The 27,817-nt window shown below is 31.2% G+C and overlaps 1 protein-coding gene across 3 annotated transcripts in view; it reads left to right on the top strand.

The window, feature by feature from the left end:
- The window catches only part of Gls (glutaminase), a 77,276-nt gene that overhangs the window by 32,313 nt on the left and 17,146 nt on the right, over positions 1–27,817 (top strand). The window contains exons 8-15 of one of the 3 annotated variants that reach the window (XM_027924980.3): positions 2,868–2,900; positions 2,988–3,046; positions 4,823–4,889; positions 5,843–5,893; positions 9,212–9,388; positions 11,225–11,356; positions 12,688–12,780; positions 13,777–16,331. In XM_027924980.3, coding sequence (XP_027780781.1) covers positions 2,868–2,900; positions 2,988–3,046; positions 4,823–4,889; positions 5,843–5,893; positions 9,212–9,388; positions 11,225–11,356; positions 12,688–12,780; positions 13,777–13,923 — 759 coding nt within the window. In that variant the 3' untranslated portion in view covers positions 13,924–16,331. Of the gene's footprint in view, positions 1–2,867; positions 2,901–2,987; positions 3,047–4,822; positions 4,890–5,842; positions 5,894–9,211; positions 9,389–11,224; positions 11,357–12,687; positions 12,781–13,717; positions 16,332–27,817 lie in introns of those variants that run through there. The other 2 variants (XM_071618974.1, XM_027924979.3) reach the window with 2 other exon arrangements.

Genomic DNA, 27,817 nt, shown 5'->3' with positions numbered 1-27,817 from the left:
AATGCTTGTGTTGTGATCTTCAAACTGGTGTAAATATATCCCTGGATACATGAAGGAAAAAAGTACATGGATAATTTAAGATAATTAGTTTCCAGTATATTTCCATATGTACCTTTCTTAAAATTAATTTGTCTGTGATCTAGGTGTCATCCTGTTCTCAAAAACAGTCATACTCATGTGTCCTAAATTTTATTATGGTGCACTGCTTTGGTTTATTAAAAACCTCTTGGATACCATAAGAGGGAACATTTTGAAATACCGAAGTCAGTGGTATTGAGTATGTGAATCAGAGTAATGATTGATACGTCCTATTGTATTTCCAGTTCTTTGTTTCCAATCAAACTGAATGAGGATTTAAGTGAATTGTCAGGTAATAGGAGTAGTGTAATTTTTGAGGATAAGTTATTGTGTGAATTCTGTTGTGATGAGGTAGGTGACTTTTGACTTGGTGAGATAACAGGTGTATAAAGAAATGGGTGACATTACCAGAAACAAACCTTTTTCTATTTTAGTCTGCTCATGTATTTTAAGCTTTGTTTTTCAACTCACATATCTGTAAAAATTAAAAATAAGAAGGAAATTAGTTCCCATCTTACTTTATCAATAGAAAATATTGATGTATGAATTAAAAATCAATGACTATTTCAAAGGGGAAAGAAAATACTCAAGAACAATCTTGTAAAATAGTATAGATTATTATTGATTCAGTTTTTTCCCTTTAACTTTTAACTAAAAGAATTCAAACATATACAACATAACAGAATAATATGACCAGCCACATTGTACCTACTCTTAGCCTAAGGGTAGGCACATGAAATCTTTCTAAGAGATACAGAGGCATATGTATTTTATTGACTTCAGTTAAATGCAATTTCCAGGTAGATAATAATGGTAAATGTTAATCAAATGTCTTTACACTTAAGTGGAGAAATTTGGAGGAGAAACATTACTTTAGTCCACATAATCATTCATTATTCTATTTTGCCCTATCTACATACTCTACCCATGGCATTTTGAGTAGTTTATTAAAAATATTGTATAATGATAGATATTGGTTAATAGTCATTGTTTCTTAAAAACAACATAAAAGCAAACCTTAAGTGTACTTTAACTGAGTAAGCCACGAACTTGACCAAGTATGTGATATGTGACCACAGTCTAGAATTGAAATGGTTTTCTATTAAACATGAGAGCTCAATAAGGAAAACTTGTATTACATTTTCATAGTGTACAGTTTAGGTCAGAGAATGAAAGTTCAATATAACTTGTTTACTTTATATTGATTAATTGTATAACCAGTAATTATCCATGTGACATCCAGTGCAAATGCTGACATCCTTTTCCAATCAAAGAGTTGTTTTTTTTTTTCTTTTCTTTCTTTCTTTTTTTTTTTTTTTTTTTTGTGCTTTTTCTAAGGTTAAAAAGGTTTTTGTGGCTTAAATGTTGTTACATATTTTACAGCATTAGGACTATGGAATATTTTGACAACTGCAACAGTTCAATGAAGTTGGTAATTTCTTCTTTTAATTATTTTTCATTGAACAGCTTTGGAGTACATTTCTTCATTTAATTTCTGCTATTTTATAAGGAGAGAAAGCTTAAAATATATCAAAGGATGCTTTACATAAAATATGTAGATAGGGATTACAATCTGACTGTTGCTAAATTACCTTATCTTAAATTTTGTTAATGCCTAATTTTGATGCAATATTGTGGTGTTCTGTCCAATTATTGATTGTATATGTGTGATTGCACTTCTTTCTTATGTAAGTTGATTTGTAGGGTTTCACATATTATCAGCCATACCCTCATCTTCTCGTAAGTGGAGAATGAATCTGGCTTTATTTAATTAAACAGTACTCTGGAACACGTTTTCTTCCCATAATAGGACTTGAAAATATATGTTTTGGATTTTTTGAGGGTAAATATGTTTTAAAAACTAGTTGTCAAATTATTTTATTTTAAGCCTGTTTTAGAAATTAGAGATGTATTGTTTCTCTTGGGTGCATATCACCAATTAATACGTTTGATTTCAGATCTACAACTTACTGCTTTGTAAACTTCGCCGAGGTAAAATGAAACCATTTGGCTACTTGAACTGATCTACATTACATAGGTTTTTCCTAATGACCTAATGACATTTGCAGTAGATAACTGTCAGAAATAGAAGTGATGAAACAATACATCTTCCACACTCTCAATTGGCATAATGTGAAATACAATTATGGCTAATTTTTAGAGACTATGAAATAGTTTTTTAAGTTCAAGTATTATTATAAAAAATGAAAAACATATTAAGGGTAGAGCTTTTTCCACACTACTAAATGTATCCAGAATGTTTACATATTGTAGAATTATAAGAGATTAGTCAGTTTTGCAACATAACTCATTTTTTCTAATTCAATTAATATTGGTTTAAGGTTTTTAAAAAATATAAATAGATTATTCTTAATTGAAATTATTGTTTATATATGCTTAAATCTTTTTAAGGTGAAACTTTATTTTAAGTTTTTTAAAATATGAAATTAAATAACAAACAGTTTGTCAGATTATGTACTGTCATGACAGATAAGGGAATTTCAGGATAACTTGTGTATAAAATTCTGTAAATTGGGTTGAGTAAAGATATACTTAAAATAAAGCATTCCCTTTGTAATTTTGATTTTTTTTCTCTCAACATATGGGTGTTAAAGAACATGTAAAAATGTTTAAATATTAAATTACTTTAGAAGTATTTCCTAGTTTTAAAAGTACTAATGCATTGTATTAATTATAATGGTAGCTATTTGAAATTTTATATTATGTTAGCTTGAAACTTAACTCTGGTGGTGTGTATATTAACATATTTATATCTTGTTTCTTCACAGCAAGGAGTAAATAATGCTGAAAAATTTGATTATGTAAGTGCATTATAAAATTCCATTTTCATTCTACATTCTTTATATATTTGTTTTTGGTTACTAATACGTCCTAATTTTGGTTTATAGGTGATGCAGTTTTTGAATAAGATGGCTGGTAATGAATATGTTGGATTCAGTAATGCAACGTGAGTCTGATTTGTGGCTTAGGATTTTATAGTTGGTCAGGCCTCTTTAACAAAATAATCTAGATTATAGAATTTTATTTTTAATACTGCTTTGTTAACTTCTCCTATATACATTATGTTTATGTACAGTAGTATTTTTAGAATTAATGTGCTCTTGATCCTGGGACTTACTTTAGTAAATAAATAATTAAAATTTAATCATAGAAGGAAATAAATGATTTCTAAATTATATGACAGGAACATTTAAAAACGCTTTAAATGGTTTTAATAAATTTCTTATACATAGCCATAGAATCAGGAGGTACCCCAAGTTTACCTCAAATTACTGGCACTTATTCAATTTTCTCTTTGCCTATAATACCTGTCTCACCTCTTTTATCTCTCTGTGCCTAGCTAATGTTATTTTTACTCCAATTTGTTGTTTTGAAATTTTCAGCCTACAAAAAAGTTGTATTTCACTTATACTTATTCTCTGATTAATATTTTGTCTCCTTTTTTCTTACTATTTCTTTTTAGATAGTTAAAAATATGTGCATGTTTAGTGTCCCTCTATTTCTGTCACCACTGCTTAAATTCAACTTTCTGCACTTCTCATTTCTTGATATATCACTCATCTTTTCGTTTTTCCAGTTTCCCAAACAGATGTCACAGTGATCTATTTTATAGAATGTAGATCTAACTAAGTAACTTGTTTGAAAGCCTTCAGGCTCGCTCTCTCTCTCTCTCTCTCTCTCTCTCTCTCTCTCTCTCTCTGTCTCTCTCTGTATGTGTGTGTGTGTGTGTGTGTTTAATCAGTTCTAATCAGTTATACATGACAGAATGCTCTTTAATTCATTGTAAACAAATGGAGCACAATTTTTTATTTCTCTGGTTATACAAGAAGTAGGGTCACACCATTTGTGCAATCATACATGTACCTGTGGTAACGATGTCCATTTCATTCCACCATCTATCCTACCCCCATACCCCCTCCCCTCCCACCCCTTTGCCCAATTCAGAGTTCATCCTCTCATCCCATGCCCCACCCCCAACCCCCACCACTATGGATTAGCATCCGCTTATTAGAGAAAACATTTGGCCTTTGGTTTTTGGGGATTGGCTTACTTCACTTAACATGATATTCTCCAGCTTCAGATTATGTTTTGTGCACAGTCAAGAGTCATTACACTTTTTGGCATTCACTAGTCTTAATAATATGGTCCAATTTCCTTTTCTAGTTTTATGTTTTTCATTCTTCTTCCTATACCACTTCCCAGATACATCAAAATGTTTTTTACTCAATGAAGTTCTGTCTTTTGTACTTTTGTAACTTTGTTTTTGCTGCATGGAATTTGCTACTGCCTAGACTTCCCCCTGAAATCTGTTAGTCCTGTAGGAGATCCATTTTATTTGTTCTTCTCTCCGTGAAACTTCTGTGGATTTGCTCAGTTGGAATTAACTGTTGTACTCTTGGGAAAAGCTGGATTCTATAATTTTCAGTGTATTTTAATGATGGCATGTTTGAGAATTTTAAAATTAGCCTCTTTGTTCATAAAATATGAATATCAGAAAGGACATGAGTTAATTTCTGTCCTTTTATAGCTGAGAAAACTAAGACTGAAAGATTAGCACTTAAGACCTTCTCAAGACCAAATAACAAGCCTGTTGACAGTATTAAAACTAGATAGCTCAAATAGTTCTGAGTCTTAGTTCAGTGTTATTCATACTGTACTTTTCTATACAAAGTAAAGAACATGCGTATTTTTACAGAAAGTAAATAAATGTTTTTTCTTCTAGGTTTCAGTCAGAAAGAGAAAGTGGAGATCGAAATTTTGCAATAGGATACTACTTAAAAGAAAAAAAGGTTTTTAAATTTTTGTTTCTACTTTAGATTGTACTTTTGTTCAATAAAATATGACCACACATGCTAAGAACTCTACAATATCCTTTAAATAAATTCTTATTATTTAAAGTACAGAAGTAGCTGGGTTATGGTAGTAGCCCATGCCTGTAATTCCAGCTATTTGGGAAGACTGAGACAGGATAATCACAAGTTAGAGGCCAGCCTAAGCAACTTAGTGAGACCCTCTCTCAAAATAAAAAATAAAAGAGGCTGGGGATGTAGCTCAGTGGTAGAGAGCCCCTGGGTTCAATACCCAGTGCCTTAAAAAACAAACAAAGCAAAAAACCAATTTTTTGCAATCAAGTTAGTGTTACCAAATTGTTAATGTTATTATTAAATTTTATTTATATTTGGCAGTGTTCAAACATTTGACTAGTTACAGTAATGCAAATTCTGCTTGAGGTTTAGTCCATTGTTTTAAAGTACATTGCCTGATTAGTTGATTATCCTTGATTATTATTATTATTTTTGTGGGGGGAGGGATTGAACTCAAAGGTGCTTAACCACTGAGCCACACCCCAGCCCTTTTTTATATCTTATTTAGAGACAGCGTCTTGCTAATGTGCTGAGACTGGCTTTGAACTCAAGATCTTCCTGCCTCAGCCTCCCAAGCCACTGGGATTACAGGCATGTACAACCACGCCTGCTACACTTGAGTTTTAAAAGATTTAAAGTCTTAAGTCTAATAACTTGATTTAAGACTCATCAATCAGTTTATCATTGTCAGTTAAACTAGTATCTAGAAATTTATATGATGTTATGTAATGCTACATTGTTTATAGGTTACATACTATTTTGTTCTCAGTTAAAATGAAACTTGTACATTTTAAACTCAATCATGACATACTCCTGTTTTTATATGCATGTTTGTTTTTCTGAGTGTTTATGTTTCGAATTGCCTTTCTGTTTTTCAGTGTTTTCCAGAAGGCACAGACATGGTTGGTATACTAGACTTCTATTTCCAGGTAATTTACTGTGATTATATGAACTGTATATATAAATAGATGTGACAAGTTTTGTAAATATAACATTTTGCAGATATCTTTGAAATCTTGATTCTCAGCCATGAAAAATTTCATTTTCCATTGACTTTCCAAAAAAAAAGAAATTCCTCACAAAAGATAGTCTCATGTTAATATCTCCTAAAAATACATGCTTCAGAATGGAATAGGGAAACATTCTTTCAAAAACTTAAGAAGTGATATGCAATCTTAGAAATTGTATTCCCTTGGTTGTAAGAAGCTATTTATCAGAATGCTGGTATCCAGTGATTTAAAATGTCTGTTTTAGCTGACTTGCTGTTTTTCGTAATCTTTGTTACTACTTTGTTCTGGTTTAATTGGTGCTCAAAGAATAATTGTTTAACTCACTTCCGCAGTGTCACAATTAGTTTTTTCTAAGTTAGAGTAGCTCTCAGTATTCATAGGGTAGCAGGGAGCAGAGACCATGCACATAATCTGATGTGGTATGGTCCTCAATTTAGTATAGTCTTGCTATAATATGAAGCTACATAGTAGACTGTTATTTTTGATATCTAGTTTACCTTACTTTACTTTTGAAGGTCTTTACTTTAATCTTACTTTAATCTTAACCTTTTAGTGGTTTTATAGAATCTATATTAGGGAAGTTGATAATGTATCAGATTTTTATTTGTTCTTTTTAGATATACAGATCAGTATATTTTGACATATTTATATAAATATGAAGTGCATCTTACTCTAGTCAGGATCCCAGTCTTGTAGTGATGTTCATAAAATATGAACAGAATGCTCTGTGGTATATTCATATATATTTCCTTTTCATAGGAAAATTATATCAGATTCATTCCACTTTTTCCTATTCCTGTTCCCTCTCCATTCCCTTCATTCCCCTTTGTATAATCCACTGAACTTCTATTCTCCGCCTCCCCCTTATAGTGTATTAGCATCTGCATATCAGAGAGAACATTCAACCTTTGGTTTCTTAGGATTAGCTTATTTTGCTTAGCATAATACTCTACAGATCCATCCATTTACCAGCAAAAGTTATAGTCATTCTTTTTTTTTTTTTTTTTAATGACTGAGTCATACTCCATTGTGTATATATACCACATTTTCTTTATACATTCATCTGTTGAAAGGCACCTAGGTTGGTTGCATAGCTTAGCTTTTGTGAATTGAGCTGCTATAAACATGGATGTGGCTGCGTTACTGTAGTATGCTGATCTTAAGTCCTTTGGGTATATACTGGGGAGTAGGATAACTGGGTCAAATAGTGTTTCCACTCCATTTTTTCCTGAGGAATCTCCATACTGCTTTCTGTAGTGACTGTACCAATTTGCAGTCTCACCATCAATGTTTGAGTATCCCCTTTTCCCCACATTCTCACCAACATTTATTGGTATATGTATTCTTGATTGTTGCTGTTTTGATGGGAGTGAGATGAAATATCGGTGTAATTTTAATTTGCATTTCTCTAATTGCTAGATTTTGATGGAAGTACAGGTCTTCCTTTGTCATCTGCCCAATGTGAAATGCCATGAATTGAGAATCCAGAATCAATATAAAATTCAAGGTCTATCTTGACTTTGTTAGTCATATAATTTAGTTTCAGTTACTGGGTCCTCATTTCATTTTCTAACATATTCCTGACCTAAATATATTGAAGATAACATAGGATAATATGGGTGAAATGCCTTTGAAACTTATAAAGTCTTATGTGAAATATAGTATCACTCTTTTCATTTATTTATTTATTTACATGCAGTGCTGAGAATTGAACCCATGAACCTAGAATTACACATGTTAGGCAAGCACTGTACCACTGAGCCACAATCCCAGCCCATTATTTTTATTCTTATCCAATAATCTTTACTTTTTTCCCAGCGCATATAAATTTTTTCCATTAGTTAATGTTTCTTTTCCTTTAGAATATATATTTGATTTTTGGATATTATAGCTTAGGTGCTACTAATCTACTGTGAAATTTCTATACTTAGCGCAAAAATCCAGAGATAATCATAGAAGACTAACTGTTTTAGAAAAGTGATGCATTTGATTAAGTGAACATCCATCAAGTTATCAGGAGAATATTCTCAAATTGGCATTTGTCAAATTAGGGGAATGCCACTTTACAACAAACAATTCCAGTTAATACTAAGTATAAATTAGAAAATGATCATTGGAACTTAAATCTTATTTCACTTAGAAAGCCTTTTATAATTAATCAACCTGCAGTTTTTTTCAAGGCAATGTAGTAAGTAGATTTTGTAGTTTTGGAGAAATAGGGAAATTGTGTTAATACTAAAGGGAGAAAGTAAAAGTTGATCAAAAAGTGATTCTCAATCAGAGCTATACAAACTGTGTTCCAATTCACTGTAATTAATTTTATTTCTTGCTGTTTCCAAGCTCCTTTTTACTTCTTGTAGATCTTGCAGTATGCCTGAGGAAAGTTTTAGAATTTGAGGATCCAATCTTCTCTTTCTTCTTGTCTTTCCACTTTTTCCCACAATCTTGATTGTTATCATTAAAAAATAAAACATTGAGGAATTTATTATTTTAGTTATGGGTAAATTTGGGTTTGATGTAATAAACTATTTTTATTAGATTATATTTAAATGCAAAAAAAAATTGTCCAGATGTACTTGGCTTTCTCTTTTTTCATTCATCACAATATATCTATCTCCCATAGTAAATATCAAATAAATATAAGTGATCTAAAGATAACATTATAGTTTAGGCTCACAGAGCATTCATGCTAGAGCTCTCAAATATTCTTCCTTTTGGTCCTTTGCATGTTGCTGTATAAATGGGGATGTTGAGCTTTCTTGTGTAGATGAAATATCAGGCAGTTTTGCATTTTTTCCCCTCAAAGTAGTAATTTCTCATGTAGAGGTTGTTTGTCATAATATTGTTGTATATTGCTTTTTCTTAAAAATGTTAACTTGGCTTATTTTTTCCTATTGTGTTAAAAATAATTATGCTTACATAATCCATTACATAATTAATAGTGAATAGATTTGAATTTTACATAAGACAACAATAAATCTTAGTGTTTAGGAACACTTCTAACCTTGTTCTGCCATTAAAACTCTGAATAACTTTGGGCAAATCAGGATATATCTTAAAGGGGCTAGAACTTTAGTCAGTTAAAATCTTTGGAATATCAATAGGCTACATTAAAGTTATCCCTTTGAAAGAAATATTTCAGAGATGTATGAAATACCAGATAAAATAGATGATCTTAGAAAATAAAAATAGTAATAGCCTAAATATTCAGAATTCTTTTTTGTTTGTTTGTTTTAGCTGTGCTCTATAGAAGTGACTTGTGAATCCGCCAGTGTGATGGCTGCAACACTGGCTAATGGTGGTTTCTGCCCAATTACTGGTGAAAGAGTACTGAGTCCTGAAGCAGTTCGAAATACACTGAGTTTGATGCATTCCTGTGGCATGTATGATTTCTCAGGGCAATTTGCTTTCCATGTGAGTAGTTGTTTATTAATTTTCTCCAGCAAGAATCTAGTCTGGAATTTTTTTTAAGCAGTTTGAACTTTGCTTCTAAAGCTGTATATTAATTTTTGAAAGAGAGGCTTATTTTCAAGGTTAATTTGTTACAAATTGGTAAGAAATAGAGTTAAAATAGTCTATCAGATGTTCTTAAGAACTTGGAAGTTTAATTTAAAGAACCTCATTGCTTCTGCTTGTAAAGCATTTCTACATTTAAGGTTAGTACAGACTTTCTTTACTTTTATTTGTCATTGTTTAGCATTATAGTGACTGCATTCCGAAAGTTCAAAAGGAATACTTAGATGGGATGTTTAACCTCTTTTGTTACAGCCGTAGATGTTTTAAAGGGCTTAAAGTATATTAAAATTAAAGCTTAAAAATATACTCCTTTAAGTTCTATTGTGCATTTGCCAGTGTGAAACATATGGACCTTTCTTATTTCATCTTGCTTATATTATGTCGTAATGCAGTCCTAAAAAAATTTTTTTTGGGGGGGAATTTCAAGTATGCTAAAATAGAGAAATGGATTTAATGTTACCTATCATTCACCTTAAGTAATTATAAATACATGACTAATCTTGTTTCATCTGTGTACATGTCTACTTTCCCATCCTTATCATATTCCAGTATATAAATTCAAATAATAAAGACCCTTAATAAAATATATGAGTACCATTAGGGGGCTGGGGTTGTAGCTCAGTGGTAGAGTGAGTGCCTGCCTTACATGTGTGAGGCCCTGGGTCAATCCTCAGCACCACATAAAAATAAATAAATAAAGATATTATGTCCCCCCAAAAGAGTTTTTTTTAAAAAAAAATACTATTATTACATATTTAAAAACTTAAATATTACATATAAAAACATTATCTTTAATCAGTATTAAATTTAATATCAAGATATTTAGTTTTCAGATTTCCTGGATTATTTTATATATTATGACTATATTATTTTACAATTTGTTTGACTTGTGATGCAAATAATGACCATATATTGTGATTGGTTGTGTGGCCATTTATTTTCTTTTAATCTATAAGTCTCTCCATGATCTCTCTTTTTCTCATTATTTTTGGTTGGGTCATTTATCCTGTACAGCCTTTCTTGGTCTAGATTTTATTCATTACATATGTTCCATTGTGCTTTGTAGTTCCTGTGAATTGTTTTATCCAATTCAGATGGTTTCCATTGGCTTGTTTTATTTGGTTTTGTGCAAGATTATCTCATTAGTATAATTTTATCAAGAAGTGCTTAATGTCTGAATGTTAGTAAGCCATTAATAAATGCTGCACTGATGAAACTAATTTTTCTTTTATCATAATTGTTGTCAAGTTTTGCATAATGTAGACAAACTTTCTGAAGAGGATTGATTTGAATTACTTTTTATTTCTAAGATCTTCCTCTGAAAGTATACCATAGGAAAATCTTTTAAGAAGATAATAATTTCTCATTATTTTCAGGTTAGACAATGTTTTGGGAAATAACTTTTGATATTTAAAGCATACATTTTTATTTTAGAACAATTAAAAAAATCGTGAAGAAGAATAAAATTAAAACCTGTGGATCATAGTTTATATGTAACCACTTTAACTCCTTAGACTATGTCTTTCAAAATTTTTTCTATATTTTAATGTATCCCAAACTTTTTTAGTTTGTCATTTATTTGCTGTATTTACAAACATGTTGATCAATGTTTATCTATGATATTTTAAGTGTTGAAATTCTCTTGTATGGACATATGCCATATTTTTTTTAAATCAGTTCCTTTATTATTGAACATAACATTTCTTATTTTCAAATGTTTACATGAATTTTTAGGTTGGTCTTCCTGCAAAATCTGGAGTTGCTGGGGGCATTCTTTTAGTTGTCCCCAATGTCATGGGCATGATGTGCTGGTCTCCTCCTCTGGACAAGATGGGCAACAGTGTTAAAGGAATTCACTTCTGTCATGTAAGCATTCTTAATGAAATAATGACCATACAAGTTAAGCTACCCAGTGATTTTATTTTTTACCTATTTTCCATAGTTTTCACTTTTGGTATTCTGCCTGCCTATGTGACAGTTGCTGGGTCGCCATGGAAATACTCACGGAGGAGCTTCAAGTTGCACTACTAGACAGCTCCTTTTTAATTATTCTCACAAAAAAATTACAGTTGATTGATGCTTATGTTTTAATTTTCTTGGTTATAATTGTTTTTCCAAAACTCAGAAAATATACAGAGAAGTAGTTTAAAACCAAAGATTTTAATTAAAATTTATTGTATCATTAATACACATAGTTGACTTACTTATTACCTACCTTTTTTTTTTTTTTAAGAAATAAGCACTGCAAATTAAAATTAAGATAAATTTTTAAAAGTTGTACTACTTTTGATTAGTTCAATATTTTATTGTCACCTAATTCTCATTATTATTTCATGTTATTATTTTACTTACATATATTACTTTCTAGAGTCCATGTTAAGTACAATAATTTTTGTTTTTTATTTGCAGATTTTTTTCTCAATTAAAATTCTGGTTTGTTTTTTAGTCTTTTATATTTTACATGACCTAGAGAATGACCTTGGGTTATATATAAAATGAATTATAATAAATTATAACCAGAATTCTGACATATTTTTATGGTACTTTACAGTTATTTGAAGAATGTTTTCATGTGGCCTCTTATATAAACCCTGTTTTATACAAGATGAAAGTTAGACAATTTGAGTGATTGAGTACTAGGGTCATGCTATAGTAAGAGTGTTCTCAGGACTTGTATCTTTATTCTGATTTCATTTCTCTTCCATAAACAAACAATAGCATGCATTGTTTGTTTGTTTATGGTATGGGGAGTAAACCAGAGGGCCTCTACCATTGAGCTGTATCCCAATGCTTTTTTTTTTTTTTAGAGGTAAGATCTCTCCAATGTTGGCCTGGAACTTGGGATTCTCTTTTCTTAGCCTCCCTACTTGCTGGGATTACAGGCGTGTGCCGCCTATGCTACCCAGCTGCAGTGGTGGTTTCTATAAGATCGTAGTTAAGCCAGACAGTATATGTACGGTTTGTTAAAATGTGAATAAACATAGCTAGTGAACAACCAATTTCTTTTTTTTAAAATTCTTTTTACTTACACATGACAGTAGAATCTATTTTGATGTAAACATGGAGTATATCTTATTCTAATTAGGATCCCAGTCTTGTGGATGTACACAATGTTGAGATTCACTGTGTTGTAGTCATATATCAACATAGTTATGTCATATTCATTACTTATACCTATTCTGTATAACTCTTTACAGGATCTTGTTTCTCTGTGTAATTTCCATAACTATGACAATTTGAGACACTTTGCAAAAAAACTTGATCCTCGAAGAGAAGGTGGAGATCAGAGGGTAAGCCAAAGTCTTGCTTAGATCATTCTATAATATTCTTTTAAGAGAGAGAAATTGAGATTCGCCTGTTTAAAACTTAAGTTTGTTAGTAGTCTCATGTTTTTCCCAATCACAAATGAATGCAAACAAATTGCTGATGTTTTTATCTTGGATCACTAGTACATAGATATTAAATATTGCTTTCACTATTTAAATTGGAATTCATTAGCCTAAGAGTTGGCTTGTTTTCTGCTATTTTAAGAGTTTTAGAATTGATTCTGTTTTAAAAAAATATTGGAAGAAATGCTACATGCTATTAATCTAAAAAGAAAGTCTTTTTTACTCTTAATATTTGTCCTAGTTCTTTATTTCAGTTCCTTACCTACTTTGTGGATAAATATGTAAATGAAAAGGTATTACGATATTAGTGGGAGACCTTTCGAAGCCTCTTAAGTTTTATAAGCCACTGTAGATGAAATATTTTTTTCTACAATGAGTGTTTGATGGAATATCCTCATGCCCTTAAAGTCCTGTTTATTATTGCAGTGTTTGGCTTCGTATTATCCATTTCTATTTTAGAGCTGGTATTAGAATCAGGACTTAAACTTTTTTAATCTATATGTAGTTTTTACTGGGCCAAAGGACTTATATTGAGAATTTTAATTCAGTACCTTTGCATCCAATATGAAAAATTTTTATAGTAAAATTACCTATTAGACTGTGAAGCTCTTGTAAACAATTTTAGTATACACCAAATAAATTTTGTTAGTGCCACATTAAATTTTTGTTAGTTGCAATCAAAGTAACTTCTTATAATATTTGAGTATTTTGCCAAGTTAACAGAGTAGAAACTTTATTGGGAGTCGACATGAGTAACATGAAGTAAAAATGTCAGATGGTGGTGGGTGAAAATGTTAACAGATTTTAATAACGTTCATTGAAAAATACCATTTTATAGCTTGGACCTTTCTTCACTCAAGTACACTAATAAATTATGTATGTTGCTTGAACAACTAGCATTCCTTTGGACCATTGGACTATGAAAGTCTCCAACAAGAACTTGCTTTAAAAGAGACAGTGTGGAAAAAAGTGTCACCTGAGTCAAATGAGGACATCTCTACAACTGTAGTATATAGAATGGAAAGTCTGGGAGAGAAAAGCTAAAGAAATGGGTTCTAGTTTCAGAATGTTTCTTCATTTAACCTTTCAAACATCTTTAGCTTTTTTGCAAACTATAAATATTTATTTGAATTTTTTGTGCTCTCAACCTTAGGTGCTGGAGCCATAAGCTTTTTAATTTTTTTTTTTTTTTTGCTTATAATCTTTGTAAAAAGATAATAGTTAAAAAGTGGATTTGTTGGTCTTTAAAAAGTAAATAAAGCAAATTTGCTTTATTTTTTAAAAATACAAAAAAGAAATTAAAAAAAAATCTGGATTTAATTAAAAATTTTGCCTGTATAGCCAGATAATCCTACTAAGGTGTCATTTCTCAGTTCTAAAATCTACAAATTGAATTGATAAATTATTGCATTTAGTTTTTTATTTTCTATTTTTAAAACTGACATGATGTTGATAGTAGCAATGGAAAGTACTTCTATGCTAAATACGAAACTAAAAATTCAAAGTAACGAATTCCAAATTACTTTATTTATAATAGCAGTAGATTATAATATTATTTTAAGTTTACATGAATGCCATTTTTAGCTATAGATTGGTGTTAAATTTTTAAAAATTCGTCAAAACTTTGGCAAACACTTTAAAATATATCTCATTACTTTGTTACTGTGCAACTCCTGAGTTCTGTTCTGAGAACTATCTTGTACAGGAGTGTCTTTACATATTGAACCTTTCCAGCCAAAGAATTTCATTGTTAAAAAGCTATAATGGTTACTCAGAAGGAGAGATAGTGTGTGTCTTCAATATGAATTTTATTTTCATATTACCCACATAACTTTTTCTGTTATAATTACATATGAATGGCAGATTTTGATTTTAGCTTTTAATAATTTTATTATTCTAATAATTTCATAAGTGTTAATGAATATTTCTTTTGTGATAAATTATAACATCTTATAAAGTTTGTTTTATTTGAATTCTCTTGGAGTACTTAGGAATTGAATTTAGTCTAAAGGTAGTAAGTATGCTACTAAAATATCTGTTTAGATCTGAATCTTTTTGTTCAGTTATAAAAATGCAATATTGAGAATCAAAACTTGTTTTTAAGAGAAGAATTAGGTTCTTTGTAACCTGATTTCAAATAATTATGCACAGTATTTTAAAGTCTGTCTTGGCAAAGTGTAAAATTCTGTAAGGCCTATTCACACTTCCTCCTTCTTCCATATACCTCTGTGGTTTTCCCCATAGTTTCAAGTTTGGTTTTTTGAAATTTATGTCTAAACCAGTAAATTTGGAGGGAGAGGTTTGAGAAGGAAACCTTTATGGCTTCTTAGAATGATGGCATTTATGTGATATGGCAAAGTCTGTAAAAGTATTATAGTATAGCAAAAGAGATTTTACTGAGTAATTTAGATATCTTATACAATTTAAGAAATCTTGGTCATATGATGTCTTGAGTTTGAGAACTATATTATTAGGGGAAGAAGTTTCCTCCCAGAGGTGCTGGTCAAAAGCCTTTTGGGCTTAGGTGTTAAATTTAAGTATTTAAGTAATTATATATGAAATTTTACAGAGTTTTACTAAGAATTTTACGGTTACTTGAATGTTCCTGTGATATTCAGATATTTATACTAACTGGATGCTTCTCAAGGCCTTGCCACTGCCGAACCTATGGACAGTGTCACATTTGTGTTAGTTCTACCATGGCTATTTGTGATTCAGGTAACTGAATGTCTTAATTGGCATGAAGGCTTTATTTTTTTTTTCCCCTTCTCTGATCTAAATTATTACATTTTCCCATTTTGCTCATAGGTTGGTTTTACTTTATAAAATTAAAGTTGTTTTCATATTGTGTACATATTTGTATACATTTCAAAATTAGGTTGTTAATTTGTGGCACTTTATATAATGTTGGTAAGGCCTAACTGCACACTTAAAAATGAAGTAGGGTTATCCAAGCTACTCTGTTTAGAGACTTTTTAAGAACAAGCATCCAGAAATTTTTATAGGAGGTATGAGTGGAAGAAGAAGTAAGATGCTGTGAATAGGCCCACAAACTTTTAAAAAGAAAAGCTTTGCCAGTGTAAGTACATATTTTGATTCTTTCAGTATTCTTAATATCTTTTCAAATAAAGTTCTTGAAAAGTACCCAGTATTGTTGGGTTTAATGTTTTGTGCCATTATTGATTCTTGATATTCAAGCATTTACAAGATAGCATATTTGTTTTTCTTTTTTTCCTCCTTTTTGTTGGCATCATTAACATTTCATTTGAAATGCATATTCTTCTTGATATATTTGGTTTTTAGCATAAATGTTGTGCATTTTATCTTAGTGTTTGGATTAAAACATTTGTGTTGTTTAGCTTTCTTTCATTTGCTTTGTATATTTAATAATGTACCTTTATTTTCCGGTATGCCTACTTTTTGTATTGTACAATAAATTTATTTTAAGCTGATTTTATTGTTTTTTTTTTTTTTAATATATAAAAGCAACTATAACATTTTTAAGTACAACAAATGGGATTTTAACTTAGGGAAAAATTATCCTTATGAAGATACTATTTGAAATGTTTATTTTCCTGAGACTGCCTCAAAGTGAAACTAGAAATACTTAAAGGGCTTTATTTGATTTAATTTTTTTTTAATACAGTATAGTGTTGGTGGGCTTTTAGGGGAAGAGGATGTTTCCTATTGGTTGTACTAGAATTATTTGAATTAGGACCTTTCTCATAGTCCCCTGCCCTCCTTGATTTAAAAAAAAAAAAAAAAAAAAAAGCCCTATTTGCAGAATTTTCCTGCTCTCTGAGGAAGAATGTGGTTGGTGTTATTCAATATGTAACTTTCATTTTATCTGTTGTGTCTAAAGAGTAGGAAAAATTGCTAACTGAAATGACGAGTATCATAGTGTTGTATTACAATAAAACTATTTTTCTTAGTTGACTTAATAATATTTTGAGTAGAATGACTATAATATAGAAATTCACCTCGGCTTCTTTCTTAAGGGATTTAATTTTCAGAAGAAATATTTGTATGTTTCCATAACATAATCCAAGTTATAGACTGCATATATTGTAGGTCATGTACTTTTAACATTTCTCTATTTGACTAAAACTGCCATACAACTAAAGATTTCCCAAGCATATTGTATAAATTTTAAAACTTGCTTGCTTAATTTGCATTAATATGTGGGATTTTTTTTCCAAATATTTCTTTTTGGACTAATTACTAAGGAATTTCAGTATGCTATGTTCAACATATATAACCGTATATGATTAACTTGTTTCTAAAGGTAAATTTTCTTTAATTCATTTGAAGCGAAGGCAAAAGAAATTCAAAATGCTTGTGGTCTTTATCTGACAGTGTAGAATTTCATAGGTATATATGTATGTGGAAAGAGCTGTTAACATGTTGATAATTTATATATAATGTGTGTATATGTTGTATATGTATGTGTTTGTATATTTATTTCATCTCCCTGTTTAAATCTATTTATATTCTGAAGGTGACCAATAGTTCTTTCCATATAGTATATTATGTATAAATGGTTCATTGATCTGTATTCCTTTTGCGGTGGCACACGCCTCTAATCCCAGCATATTGGCAGGCGGAGGCAGGAGGATCACAAGTTCAAGGCCAGCCTCAGCAACTTAACCAGGCCTTAAGCAACTTAGCGAGTCCCTGTCTGAAAATAAAATATAAAAAAAGGGCTGGGAATGTAGCGCAGTGGTAAGTGCTCCTGGATTCAATCCCTGGTACCAAAAACAAAAAAATAAAATAAAATTTTTGCTGCCCATAAATTTATAAAGTATAACATATTCTACTTATTAAACTTGGCTTTGTGGTTTCTGTTGTTACTCTTCCCGTTCACTACCAGTACTGTCAGGGTAAAAGAGTAACTAACAATATTGGGGAACTCCAGCACAGGGAAGATGTTTGACTTTGAGCTCTTCCCAACATTTATTATAAAGAATTGGCCAAGCAGTGTGGTGCACACCTGAAATCCCAGTGGCTCAGGAGGTTGAGGTAGGAGGATTGCAAATTCAAAGCTACCCTCAGCAATTTAATGAGGCTCTAAGCAACTTGATGAGACCCTGTCTTAAAAAAGGCTAGGGATGTAGCTCAGTGGCTAAGTGTCCCTGGGTTCAATCCCTGGTACCCTCTCCCCATCCCATCCCCCCAAAAGGATTCTGTTCAGTTTAAATAATGTACTTTTCAGGTTGACAGTGTATGGAATGGTTTTATTTAGTTTACTATATACAATTTTTATGTTTAAAAAATCTGCTTTACTATTCATTTGTAGAATTTTGAATTTTCTACTGGATGACCTTGAAAATGCTAGAATGCATTTTTCAAAAGATTTATGATCAGTCTATTTAATATGTGATTTCTTCTCAATTCCTATTGTGCCATTTATAGTAAGTATTGTATTTATAAATGTATAATAAAACCAAAACTAGATGTCAGAGATTTGGTATATATGGAAGTTTATTACCAGATACTATGGCCCTAGATTTCATTTAGATTTATTTAGAATGGACTTTACTTTAATTAGTCTGTTCTGTGTCATGGAGTCCAAGGGCAAAATTATATGTGAACATACATTCAAGAATATCTAAGTTAAGCAATATTTCTTTTATTTCAAAATAACACAGTTAAAATATTTGTTTCTTACATTGCTTAGAAATACAAGAAATTTATTTGGATTGGGAGAGGTTCTTTTATTTCCCTCCCAATCCAATAGTTTATTACTGTAAATACCTAAAAATGTACATGATTTGTTGAATAAATGTAGAAAATTATGAGGACATTTGAGGCCAAATCTACCCTATGTAAAACAGAATTGGCAAAACTTGATATTTCTTAGAGTTCTTAATTTTCATAAGGAGTAAGAGAAATACTTATTTCTGAAACAGGAAGACTGATAATAAATCTTTAAGTAATTCTGTTACTGTGGTATTCAAACTTTATTTTCTATTTATATTTTGTGAGCATATCAAAATAAGGAAATTTTAGATTGACTTTGTTTACCATTTCTGTTGTATAGATGATTGTATTTCTATTTTAGTAATTTTTATAAGTTTTGGGTAATAGAGATTTTTTTATATACTATATGCCATATGTATAAAGCCTGACTTTTATAAGGATTTCCTGACTTCCTGATTCCTTCTAAGTAATTATCACTTTGATGCATTGCTTTTTTGGAGGTATATGTGGTATTTTTTTTTATAGATCATACCCAACAATAAATTATAAAACACTTATTATTGGAAAATGGTCATATATTACCTTAATTTTTAAAACATGAATTATGATGGACTCATAAAGCTCATATTAGAGGTCTTGGGTTGTAAGCTTAGTGGTAGAGTGTGTACTTAACATGCTAGAGGTCCTGGGTTGTATATCCAGCACCAGAAAAAAACAAATAAAAAGGAAAACTTCATATTAGAATAAGTACCTAATGTTTACTACTTCTGGCAACTGGTTTCATAACACTGTTAATCAACTTTTTTTTTTTCTTTTTCCCTCAGCACTGGGGATTAAATACAGAGCAAGGCAGGCACTCTACTACTGAGCTGTATCCCTGGCCCCTGGTTATTCAACTTTTTTTTTTTTTTTTTGGTACTAGGCATTGAACCTAGGGACACTTAACCACTGAGCACATCTCCAGCCCTTTTAAGCAAATTTTTAATATCTGAGGATATGGTTTTTCTAGACACAGTATTAAAATAATAGCCTTTGTTTCTCTAAAATATTTATCTTTCTTAAATACTTTTAATTCAGATACCTCAGATGATTGAAATTATCTAGTTGTAATACTTATCTTTTGGAAGGAAAATTTTTTACCTGAAATAGTCTTAAAATTTTTGTTTTCACTTTGCATTTCTGGTGATTTTTATTTATATAACAATATACTCTGCCCTGAAATTATACTCGAAACCCTGAGCTTTAATTAAATTTATATTTTTTAAACAGCTGAAGAATTTTTTTTTAAAATGTAGTTCAGCTTTTCTGGATCTTTGTACTTTCATTTACCATAATCTTGTATTTTTTTTAGAATCACAGAATTGAGCTTGCAAGTATTCCTAAAGTTTGTAACTCCCACTCCACCCAGCCCCCTTTCCAGATTTTTTAGCACTTTGTTTTCTCTATTAACATATTTACATTTTTTAAATGTTTTTATGTAGTTGTTCTGTTGTATGTTTTGTTTCAACAGACTTTTAAATTTATTTTTAATGATCATAATTGGCATTAGCTAATGTGACTATAGGTATTTTGCAGTCTGATTGTATCATCAGCATTTATTAAAACTATTTAATTATATTTTCCAGTAAAAAACAATGTGCTGTAATTAATCAAATCTATCAAAGTTAGAAATGAATGTTATAATTATACAGTAGTTCTAAAAATAAAACATTACTCCGGAACCTTTGAAAGAAAGTGAGTGTAGCAGAAATGTGACTCTAAAAATAAATGTTGCACTGTTGGCTTTTTAAAATAAATTCCTTTGGGGTTAGATTAAATATATAAGTAAAAAAGATTGTACATAAGCAAAAGCTACTCGAGTTCTAAACAAATGTTAACAGAAGAAACATAACACTTTTCTTTACGTATTAACTTTTCCCAGAAATGTGCAAGGTAACTGCCTGCTTCCCTTGTTGTATTTTAAACATTTGAATCAGTAAGTGTCCTCAGAACAAGTTTTCTGATTTTTAATTTATTCTGTTTATAGAACATATTATCTTCAGTATCAATTTCATAATAGGTGGATTTTTATTTTTTATTTATAAAGAAAAATGTGTATTGTGTTCTTGAAATGTATTAATTTTTTAAAGGCCTTGTTGACTTGTAAAATGTTAAGACTTAAATATTGTTACTCTCAAGAGAATATTATTCTCTGAAATTCAGGTGTACTTCATTGGTAGAGTGTATGCATAGCATGTGTAAGGCCCTGGGTCTAATCACCAGCACCAAAAACAACTGATTTTTTAATTCTCAGAATTTAAACTTGCCTGGTTAGCCCTTCTATGAGTTTATAAAAGTGAAAAACCTTAACTTTTAAGAATTGGGCCCTTATTTAATGTAAATTCTGTTTGCTTTTACACAATGTGTACTAAAATAAGAATGTGCTGAAATATTAATGTCAACTATAATTGTAACTAACTACTCATACTTGAACCATTTCATTGTAAATTTCAAATTGAAATCTTGATCTTCAATCTCTTATTAAACTTCTCTTTAGTTCGAGGTCAGAATGAACAGTTTTTATTATTTTGTATGTATCACTAGGGACAACATAAAACTTAATCCTTAACTTCTGACCTTCTTCCACTAAATGAGATTAATGATGTTATATAAAACCATGGTATAAATTATTAACTGAACTCTTCCCATAGTCTATTGTTTTATTCTTTCTCCTAGTCACTGAAAATTAAAGATTATAATGAGAAAATTCAATATATTATCTTAATTTAAGTATTATACTTTCTTTTTCATTCTTTTATATCATTATTTGTCTTTGGCTGAAAAATGAGATAATTTTAAAAATTATAGTTACTCGTGAATAGGTTTTCATTTCTGAATATTCATGTTGTTTATATTTTCACTTCCAGATCTTTTTAGTATTGTTGACATTTGACAAAGTTAAAGAAAATATATACCTGAAATGTACAAGTCGAAACTTCTTTTCTTCAGTATAGTATAGCTTTATTCTTTAGTATTTTGCATAAAGCCTGGATACATGCATCTTACACACAATTTATAACCTGAATAAGGAAATAGACCAAATAATAGTTTTTGAGATGAGTATTTGAATTGATATGAATGAACATTTTCTATACAATGAAATTTCATTGATCTCTTGATGAAATTATAGGACAATTGATTTTGTTAAAGTTCTGTGGTAACTAATACCATTAGCTCTCTTTAATCATACCATAGAATATGTCTCTTTTATCATCCCTTTTTACTTGAAAGAGAAACTTTAGAGAATGGGACTGAGGAAGAGGGGGAATAGAGCCTAACTTTCTATTTACCTATTAGTGAAGTTTTTCAACTAAAATATGCTATTTCAACAGGACTTGGAGACTATCTTTTTTTTTTCTGAAGGAGAACAAAGGAGAAAGAGAATGAGTTTGCTGTGTTTTTAACTAAGTAATAAAGACTTAAGAAGCTGTAATTTTTATTCAGTCTCTAGTGTGTAATTTTATTTTATATCTTCATACTTGCTTACTACAGAACCAGCACTGTTGTTTATTTGGTATGCCTTGTGTTGGGTTTTGTCATGTTATTGTCTACTTATTCATGTGTTAGTATATTTACTTGTTTGGAGGAGCTCTGGTTAGAGGAGAATTTACATATTATGTTCTGTAGTATTTGCTTTGCAAAAAGTTTTAATGAGTACCATTGTGAAACAGGGTATTTTTTGTTAAAAATTTAGGATCTCCTGCAAAAATTTCTTAATACATTAAAACTTTCAGTGTACCTTATGCTTTTATGACTTACATGGCATCAATGACTGCTGCATGAGTATTTTAGGACCTGAGTAGGCTGTCCATTAGGCATATACTTCCATGTCTTGTGCATTTTGCTCCACTTTATAATGCCTGTTTTAGTTTTTTTTTTTTTTAATCCTTGTGCATTTTGCTCCACTTTATAATGCGTGTTTTAGTTTTTTTAAACACAATTTTTACTAGTTCTATGACTAAATTTTTTTCCTCAGTCCTTGAGTGAAATTGAGTCATGAAGAAGTACTGAATTTATCATATTTCTCATTCATGCACAGTAGTGATCACACATTTGAAATAACCCTGTGTACCTAAAATTGGCAGAAATTGAAAATGGAAAGAAATGCCCCATTCATACCTATTCCTTATGCCAAAGACCTTGGAAGTCAGAATTCCTTTTGTCAGATGCCTATCACAGGAAGCTTAGTAGTGTACATATCAGAGCTAATTATAATTATATCAGTCCTTACTTGGGTCTAAACACATCAACGAAAACCTAGGAATATCAAATTTTGAATAGTTGAATAGCATGGCTTCTAGGATCATTGGTAATAACTAATATTTATTGTGATTTAGTATGGGTCAATCATCTACGTAATAATACATGTTTCAAGAGTTCTTAAATCCTAATAAAAACTATGAAGTAGGTAAATACTAGGAAGAGGTATTTTATTACATCTATAGGTTCTGATTATATTTTATGTAAATTCCCTAAGGTTGCACACTTTTACAGCCAAGATTTACACACAGATGATTTTGGTTTCAGGGCTCATCCCTTTTGGCAACAGACTATGCTTCTCCCATTATGAAATGTAATGAGTGGCTGGGCATGATGGCACTTACCTGTAATCCCAGGCTAAGGCAGGAGGATTGCAACCAACCTCACTTAGCCAGACCCAGTCTCAAAATAAAAAATAAAAGGGGTTGGGAATGTGGCTCAGGGTTAAACACCCTGCATTCAGTCTCTGGTACTGGAGGGAAAAAGTAGTGAGGAATTTGTGTGTTACCTTATTAATAACATTGGAATAGTTCATGAAAATTAAAAGACTAACAATGTCAAAATCCCCATAGACCAAGATTTTAGGGAGAGTTCGTATTAAAGTTATTCTGTTTAATCTGCAATGATTATATTTTTGTTCTAAAGTATATAGATGGGAAAATTAAATCCAAAATTATTTCATTTAGAGAAGGTCAGTCCTAAATCCTACCATTAAAATCATCCTTTATTTCATTTTTTATATAAGTGCTTTAAAAATGTTCTTGTTATGTACTTCTACAGTATTAAATGCAAATTAGTATGTTGGCACTAACAGTTGGTGTTTATCTAACTCTTACAAATTATTTTAGAAAATGCATTTAAAAATTTTTTTGTTTGTTGCCTCTAGATGTCTGTCAGTTAAATTTAACAATCTTAATCAACCTTTGTCCCTTAGTGCTTTTTATAGAATTCCAAGTATAATTTTCATTTGTCCTATTTACATATAACAGTTCATGATATGATCCAAGAATGAATTGATCTTTGTTCACATCTGTGCTTGTTTTTAGGAAGTGCTTTCTTTTTTCTTTTTTAAACCAGCAACACTAGAATGATTCAGTGATGAAGATCAAATTCCTATATTTGTCTAGATCCATTTATAATTGTCTTTGTATATGTGTTTTGGTTTTAATGATAATGTTAAATCTAAGCACAGTCACAACACAGGTATATGCAATATATACTGTACTGTGAAGAAACAATTTTGCTGATTAAATTATACTTAAAAACCAACCTATTCCAATCCCTTTACTCTGGAAAATTGGTGGTTTTGTTAATGTACCCATTTTACACTTAAATTGCTCTTTTTAAAATCGCTTTTGTAATAAATGTACTGTGGTACAAGAGTGGTCAGATAATGCTCATTCCTTTTATGAAGTTGTATTCCAATCTTATATGACTATAAGAAAGTGGCTGAAGGAACAGGCTCCTTTGGTTTCAGGCTTCCATGTTAGGGTTCTGGACCCTTATTTTACTTAGTTACCAAATTTTCATCCTTTCTGTGTAGCAGTAATTATTTTCTGCTTGTGTTTTCTCCTCTTCATTTTGGCAGTATGTAGAAGTCTTGCTAATATACAAGATTCGATTCTTCTATATATAATAAAAAGTGTATAAACTTTAAAATTATTTTCTTTTCTTTAGGTCTTTTTTTTTTCTACCAAGTAAAAAAACAAAAGGAATTATTACCCCCTCTCTTTGCATTTCACTAGTTTTTCTTTAAATAGTACACAAACAGAAGTAATTCAGGATGTTTGGCTAATTTAATTTGATGGAGTAGTCTATATAATTTAATCTTAGCATTATTACAATTCATCTGTATACATCAGCCCTAGCATTATTCATTCACTGGTTCATTCTTCATTGAATCAGTATTTATATTTTGCCTGTGTGCCAGAAACTGCAAGGTAATGCAAATGATATGATCTAGCTCATGGTGTTTGCAATCTAGGAGACAGTTATTGAATAAATAATTACTAAAATAATTTAAATGGTCATAAGTGATTTACTACTGATGTATATAGATGTAGTTCATTTTAGCCATTATAAAGGAAGTGAATTGCCAAATAGTATCTCTTATAGTGACATTTTTATACATCTGTAACAAACTTTGAGACACAGGGATACAGTGAAGCTACAAGTGTAATGAATGCCAGTATTCAGAGAAGGCTTACTTGTGTGTGGGGGGAGTAGTTGCAGACAAAAATGCCATCTATCTCTTTAACACGTTAAGTAATGCAGCAATAATAAGTAAGTAATAGAAACATAAAGAGTGCTAAGTGAGGATATAACAAAACCTCATTTACTCTCGGTGGTTGGGTATGGTTGGTTTTTCCCTGAAAGATAATACTTAAGTTTTAAGAGTCAGAGGAAGAGTGGAATAGGACTGATAGATTAGTCTGGCTTGAAGGTCCCAAAACAGAAAGGAGTTTAGCACATTTGAGAAGGTAAAATACAAACAACAAGGAAGAGTGAGTTGAAGGGGATGTAAGATTGGTCCTGGATGACTTTAGAGATAGGACCGTATTATGCAGAGTGGGTGAACTTTCTTGTATTTCAATGTGCATCAGAATTGTTAGGATGTCCAAATTTTAAAATGCAGCTTCCTAGGGGCACAATCCCATGGCTTGATTCAATCATCTACATTTTTAATGTGTACTCTAGGTGCTTCGGCCAAAGATAGCTCTGTGGACCAGTCTCGGAAACATTTTTACAGGGTTTAAGATTCCACATTAAGAGTTGTGGATTTTATTTCAAGTACAACATGAAACTTGTAAGCTTTTGAGAAGAATGATGTGACTTGATTTTTAAGCATCATTCTGTAGAAAACAGACTAGAGAGAGACAAAAGTTGAGGAGAGGGACATAAGATGTGAGGATGGCTTAGACTAGATATCCTATCCTATTTCACACATATCCTATGTGTGAAAGAGAATGAAATATCTAGTTGGATGCCCAATTTTTAGTGTGAACAATAGGGCTGAAGCTGATGCATCTATTATGATGGAGACCATTGGTGAAGCAAACCTTAGGAGTATGGAAAAAGTAGTTTAATTTAGGCTATTATAACTGTTAAAAGATCTGATTACAAATAAAAGGGGGTTGGTTAACAGTTAACTAACAAGTAGGTGATTATGTTTCTAAAATAACAAAACATCTAAGGGGAAAACAGTCTAGGACTTTTAACTTTAATAAGGTAAACTGCTCTGCCAGGCTTAGTGGTGGAATGTATGTTGGCCTCATGCCTGTCACCTTGTAGTTGCATGCTGGCCATCCCACTTTTAGCCTCACCTGAATGGCAAAAGTGGAAGAAGAAAGGAGAGAAATGAGTAATACCTAAATCAGGAAAAATCTTTTCCAGAAATCCACCAGACCCTGGCCAAACTAGTGACAAGGGACTCCAGGAAAGTGTCTTTTAATTGGGCACATTGCTACCATTATTAAGTAGAGATTCTGTTAGAATGGAATGGGTGAGAAGTGGATAATTGGTAGGCAATTAGTAGTGTGAAAACTAACTTCCCTTTGAAATATTTGGATTTGTAAGATATTTAAGTAATGATGATGGGAAAGAAGTCAGTTATGGGCCCAAACTTAAGAGAATGGTATAAGCTGGGGATGCAATTTTGTGTGTCCAGTGTGAGATTGTAGTATTTGGAGCATTGGTGGTATGTGAGATTACCGAAATAGTGTGGAATAAGGAGAACTCTACATAATTTTCCTATGAACACATATGAAAATAACTAAGTGAACCCAACCATCGTGCCCACCCACAAGAATGGGGTCCTAATTAGAATAAGATATATACTATGCTTCTATAATTTTATCAAAATGGATTCTACTATCATGTATAACTAAGAAGAATCAATAAAATAAATCTTTTCAAAAGAAAGAGCACACTTTGCATTGAAATTTTTAAAAGTGTGGGGAGATCTAAGATTGCATTCTAAGGAACTCTCTTTTTAAAAGTAGGGTAGCAGAGAAGGCAATTCCACTAGGGCAAAGTAGACAGGAGAAAAAATCCAGGATAATGTATCAGGTAGTCAAGGAAAAGAACATTTCAAGGAGTTTGGAACCAGAGAAAGTAAAATTAAAGTAAAAATAAAATTAAGATGAGGGTTTTTCATTTATATGATAACCATTCTGGTTTTCTTGTATTAAAATGATTAGTTTGAAAAATAAAAATAGTAGATAGCATGGCCATTTTTTATTGTTTGGTAACCTGCCTTCTCCTTTTCAAAACATCTTTATTGTATTTGGGATGTAAAGGTCAGAGAACTTTTGGACTAGAGAACGTTTGATGATTTAAAAAAAGAAAAAGATGCAATAAAGCTAGGCATGATGATGCACCAGGAATCCCAACTGAGACTAAGGTAGGAGAATCACAAGTTCAAGACTGGTGTGGGCAACTTAGTGAGTGCCTGTCTCAGTATTTTAAAATAAATAAATAAAAAGGGCTGGGGATATAGCTCAGTTATAGAGTGCCCCTGGGTTCAATCACTAGTACCACAGAATTTTGAAAAGGAAGTTGGGGGAAAGGAGAAGGAGATCTGTAAAAAAATGAGAGCTTAAAGTAGACACAAGACAGGCATTGGCCAAAAAAGTGAGGTCCCTGGAAAAAAATGGGGTCACAGTTTTGGTGGCAGGAAGGGCACCTCCTCCAATAAAATAGGACACAGAAAGGCAGAGAGGTTTACAGACAAAGCTGGGTTAAGGGGGTATCAGCTTTCTTTTCCTGAAGAGTATGAAGGAAGGCTTTCTTTTGAAAATGGGTTGGGAAGATGTGTGAAGTTTCAGAGAGTAGGGAAGATAGGAAATGTTTGCTGTAAAGTAGGAGAGAAAGCTGAAGGAAACCTAGCAGTGTTTTCAGAATACCACTGAGGTTGGTGACCCTGGATTTTTAGCAATGG

Source organism: Marmota flaviventris, chromosome 11 (assembly GCF_047511675.1).
Source record: "Marmota flaviventris isolate mMarFla1 chromosome 11, mMarFla1.hap1, whole genome shotgun sequence".
In the NCBI taxonomy this organism is placed as follows: Eukaryota; Metazoa; Chordata; class Mammalia; order Rodentia; family Sciuridae; genus Marmota; species Marmota flaviventris.
This window is presented reverse-complemented; position numbering and strand designations above follow the sequence as displayed.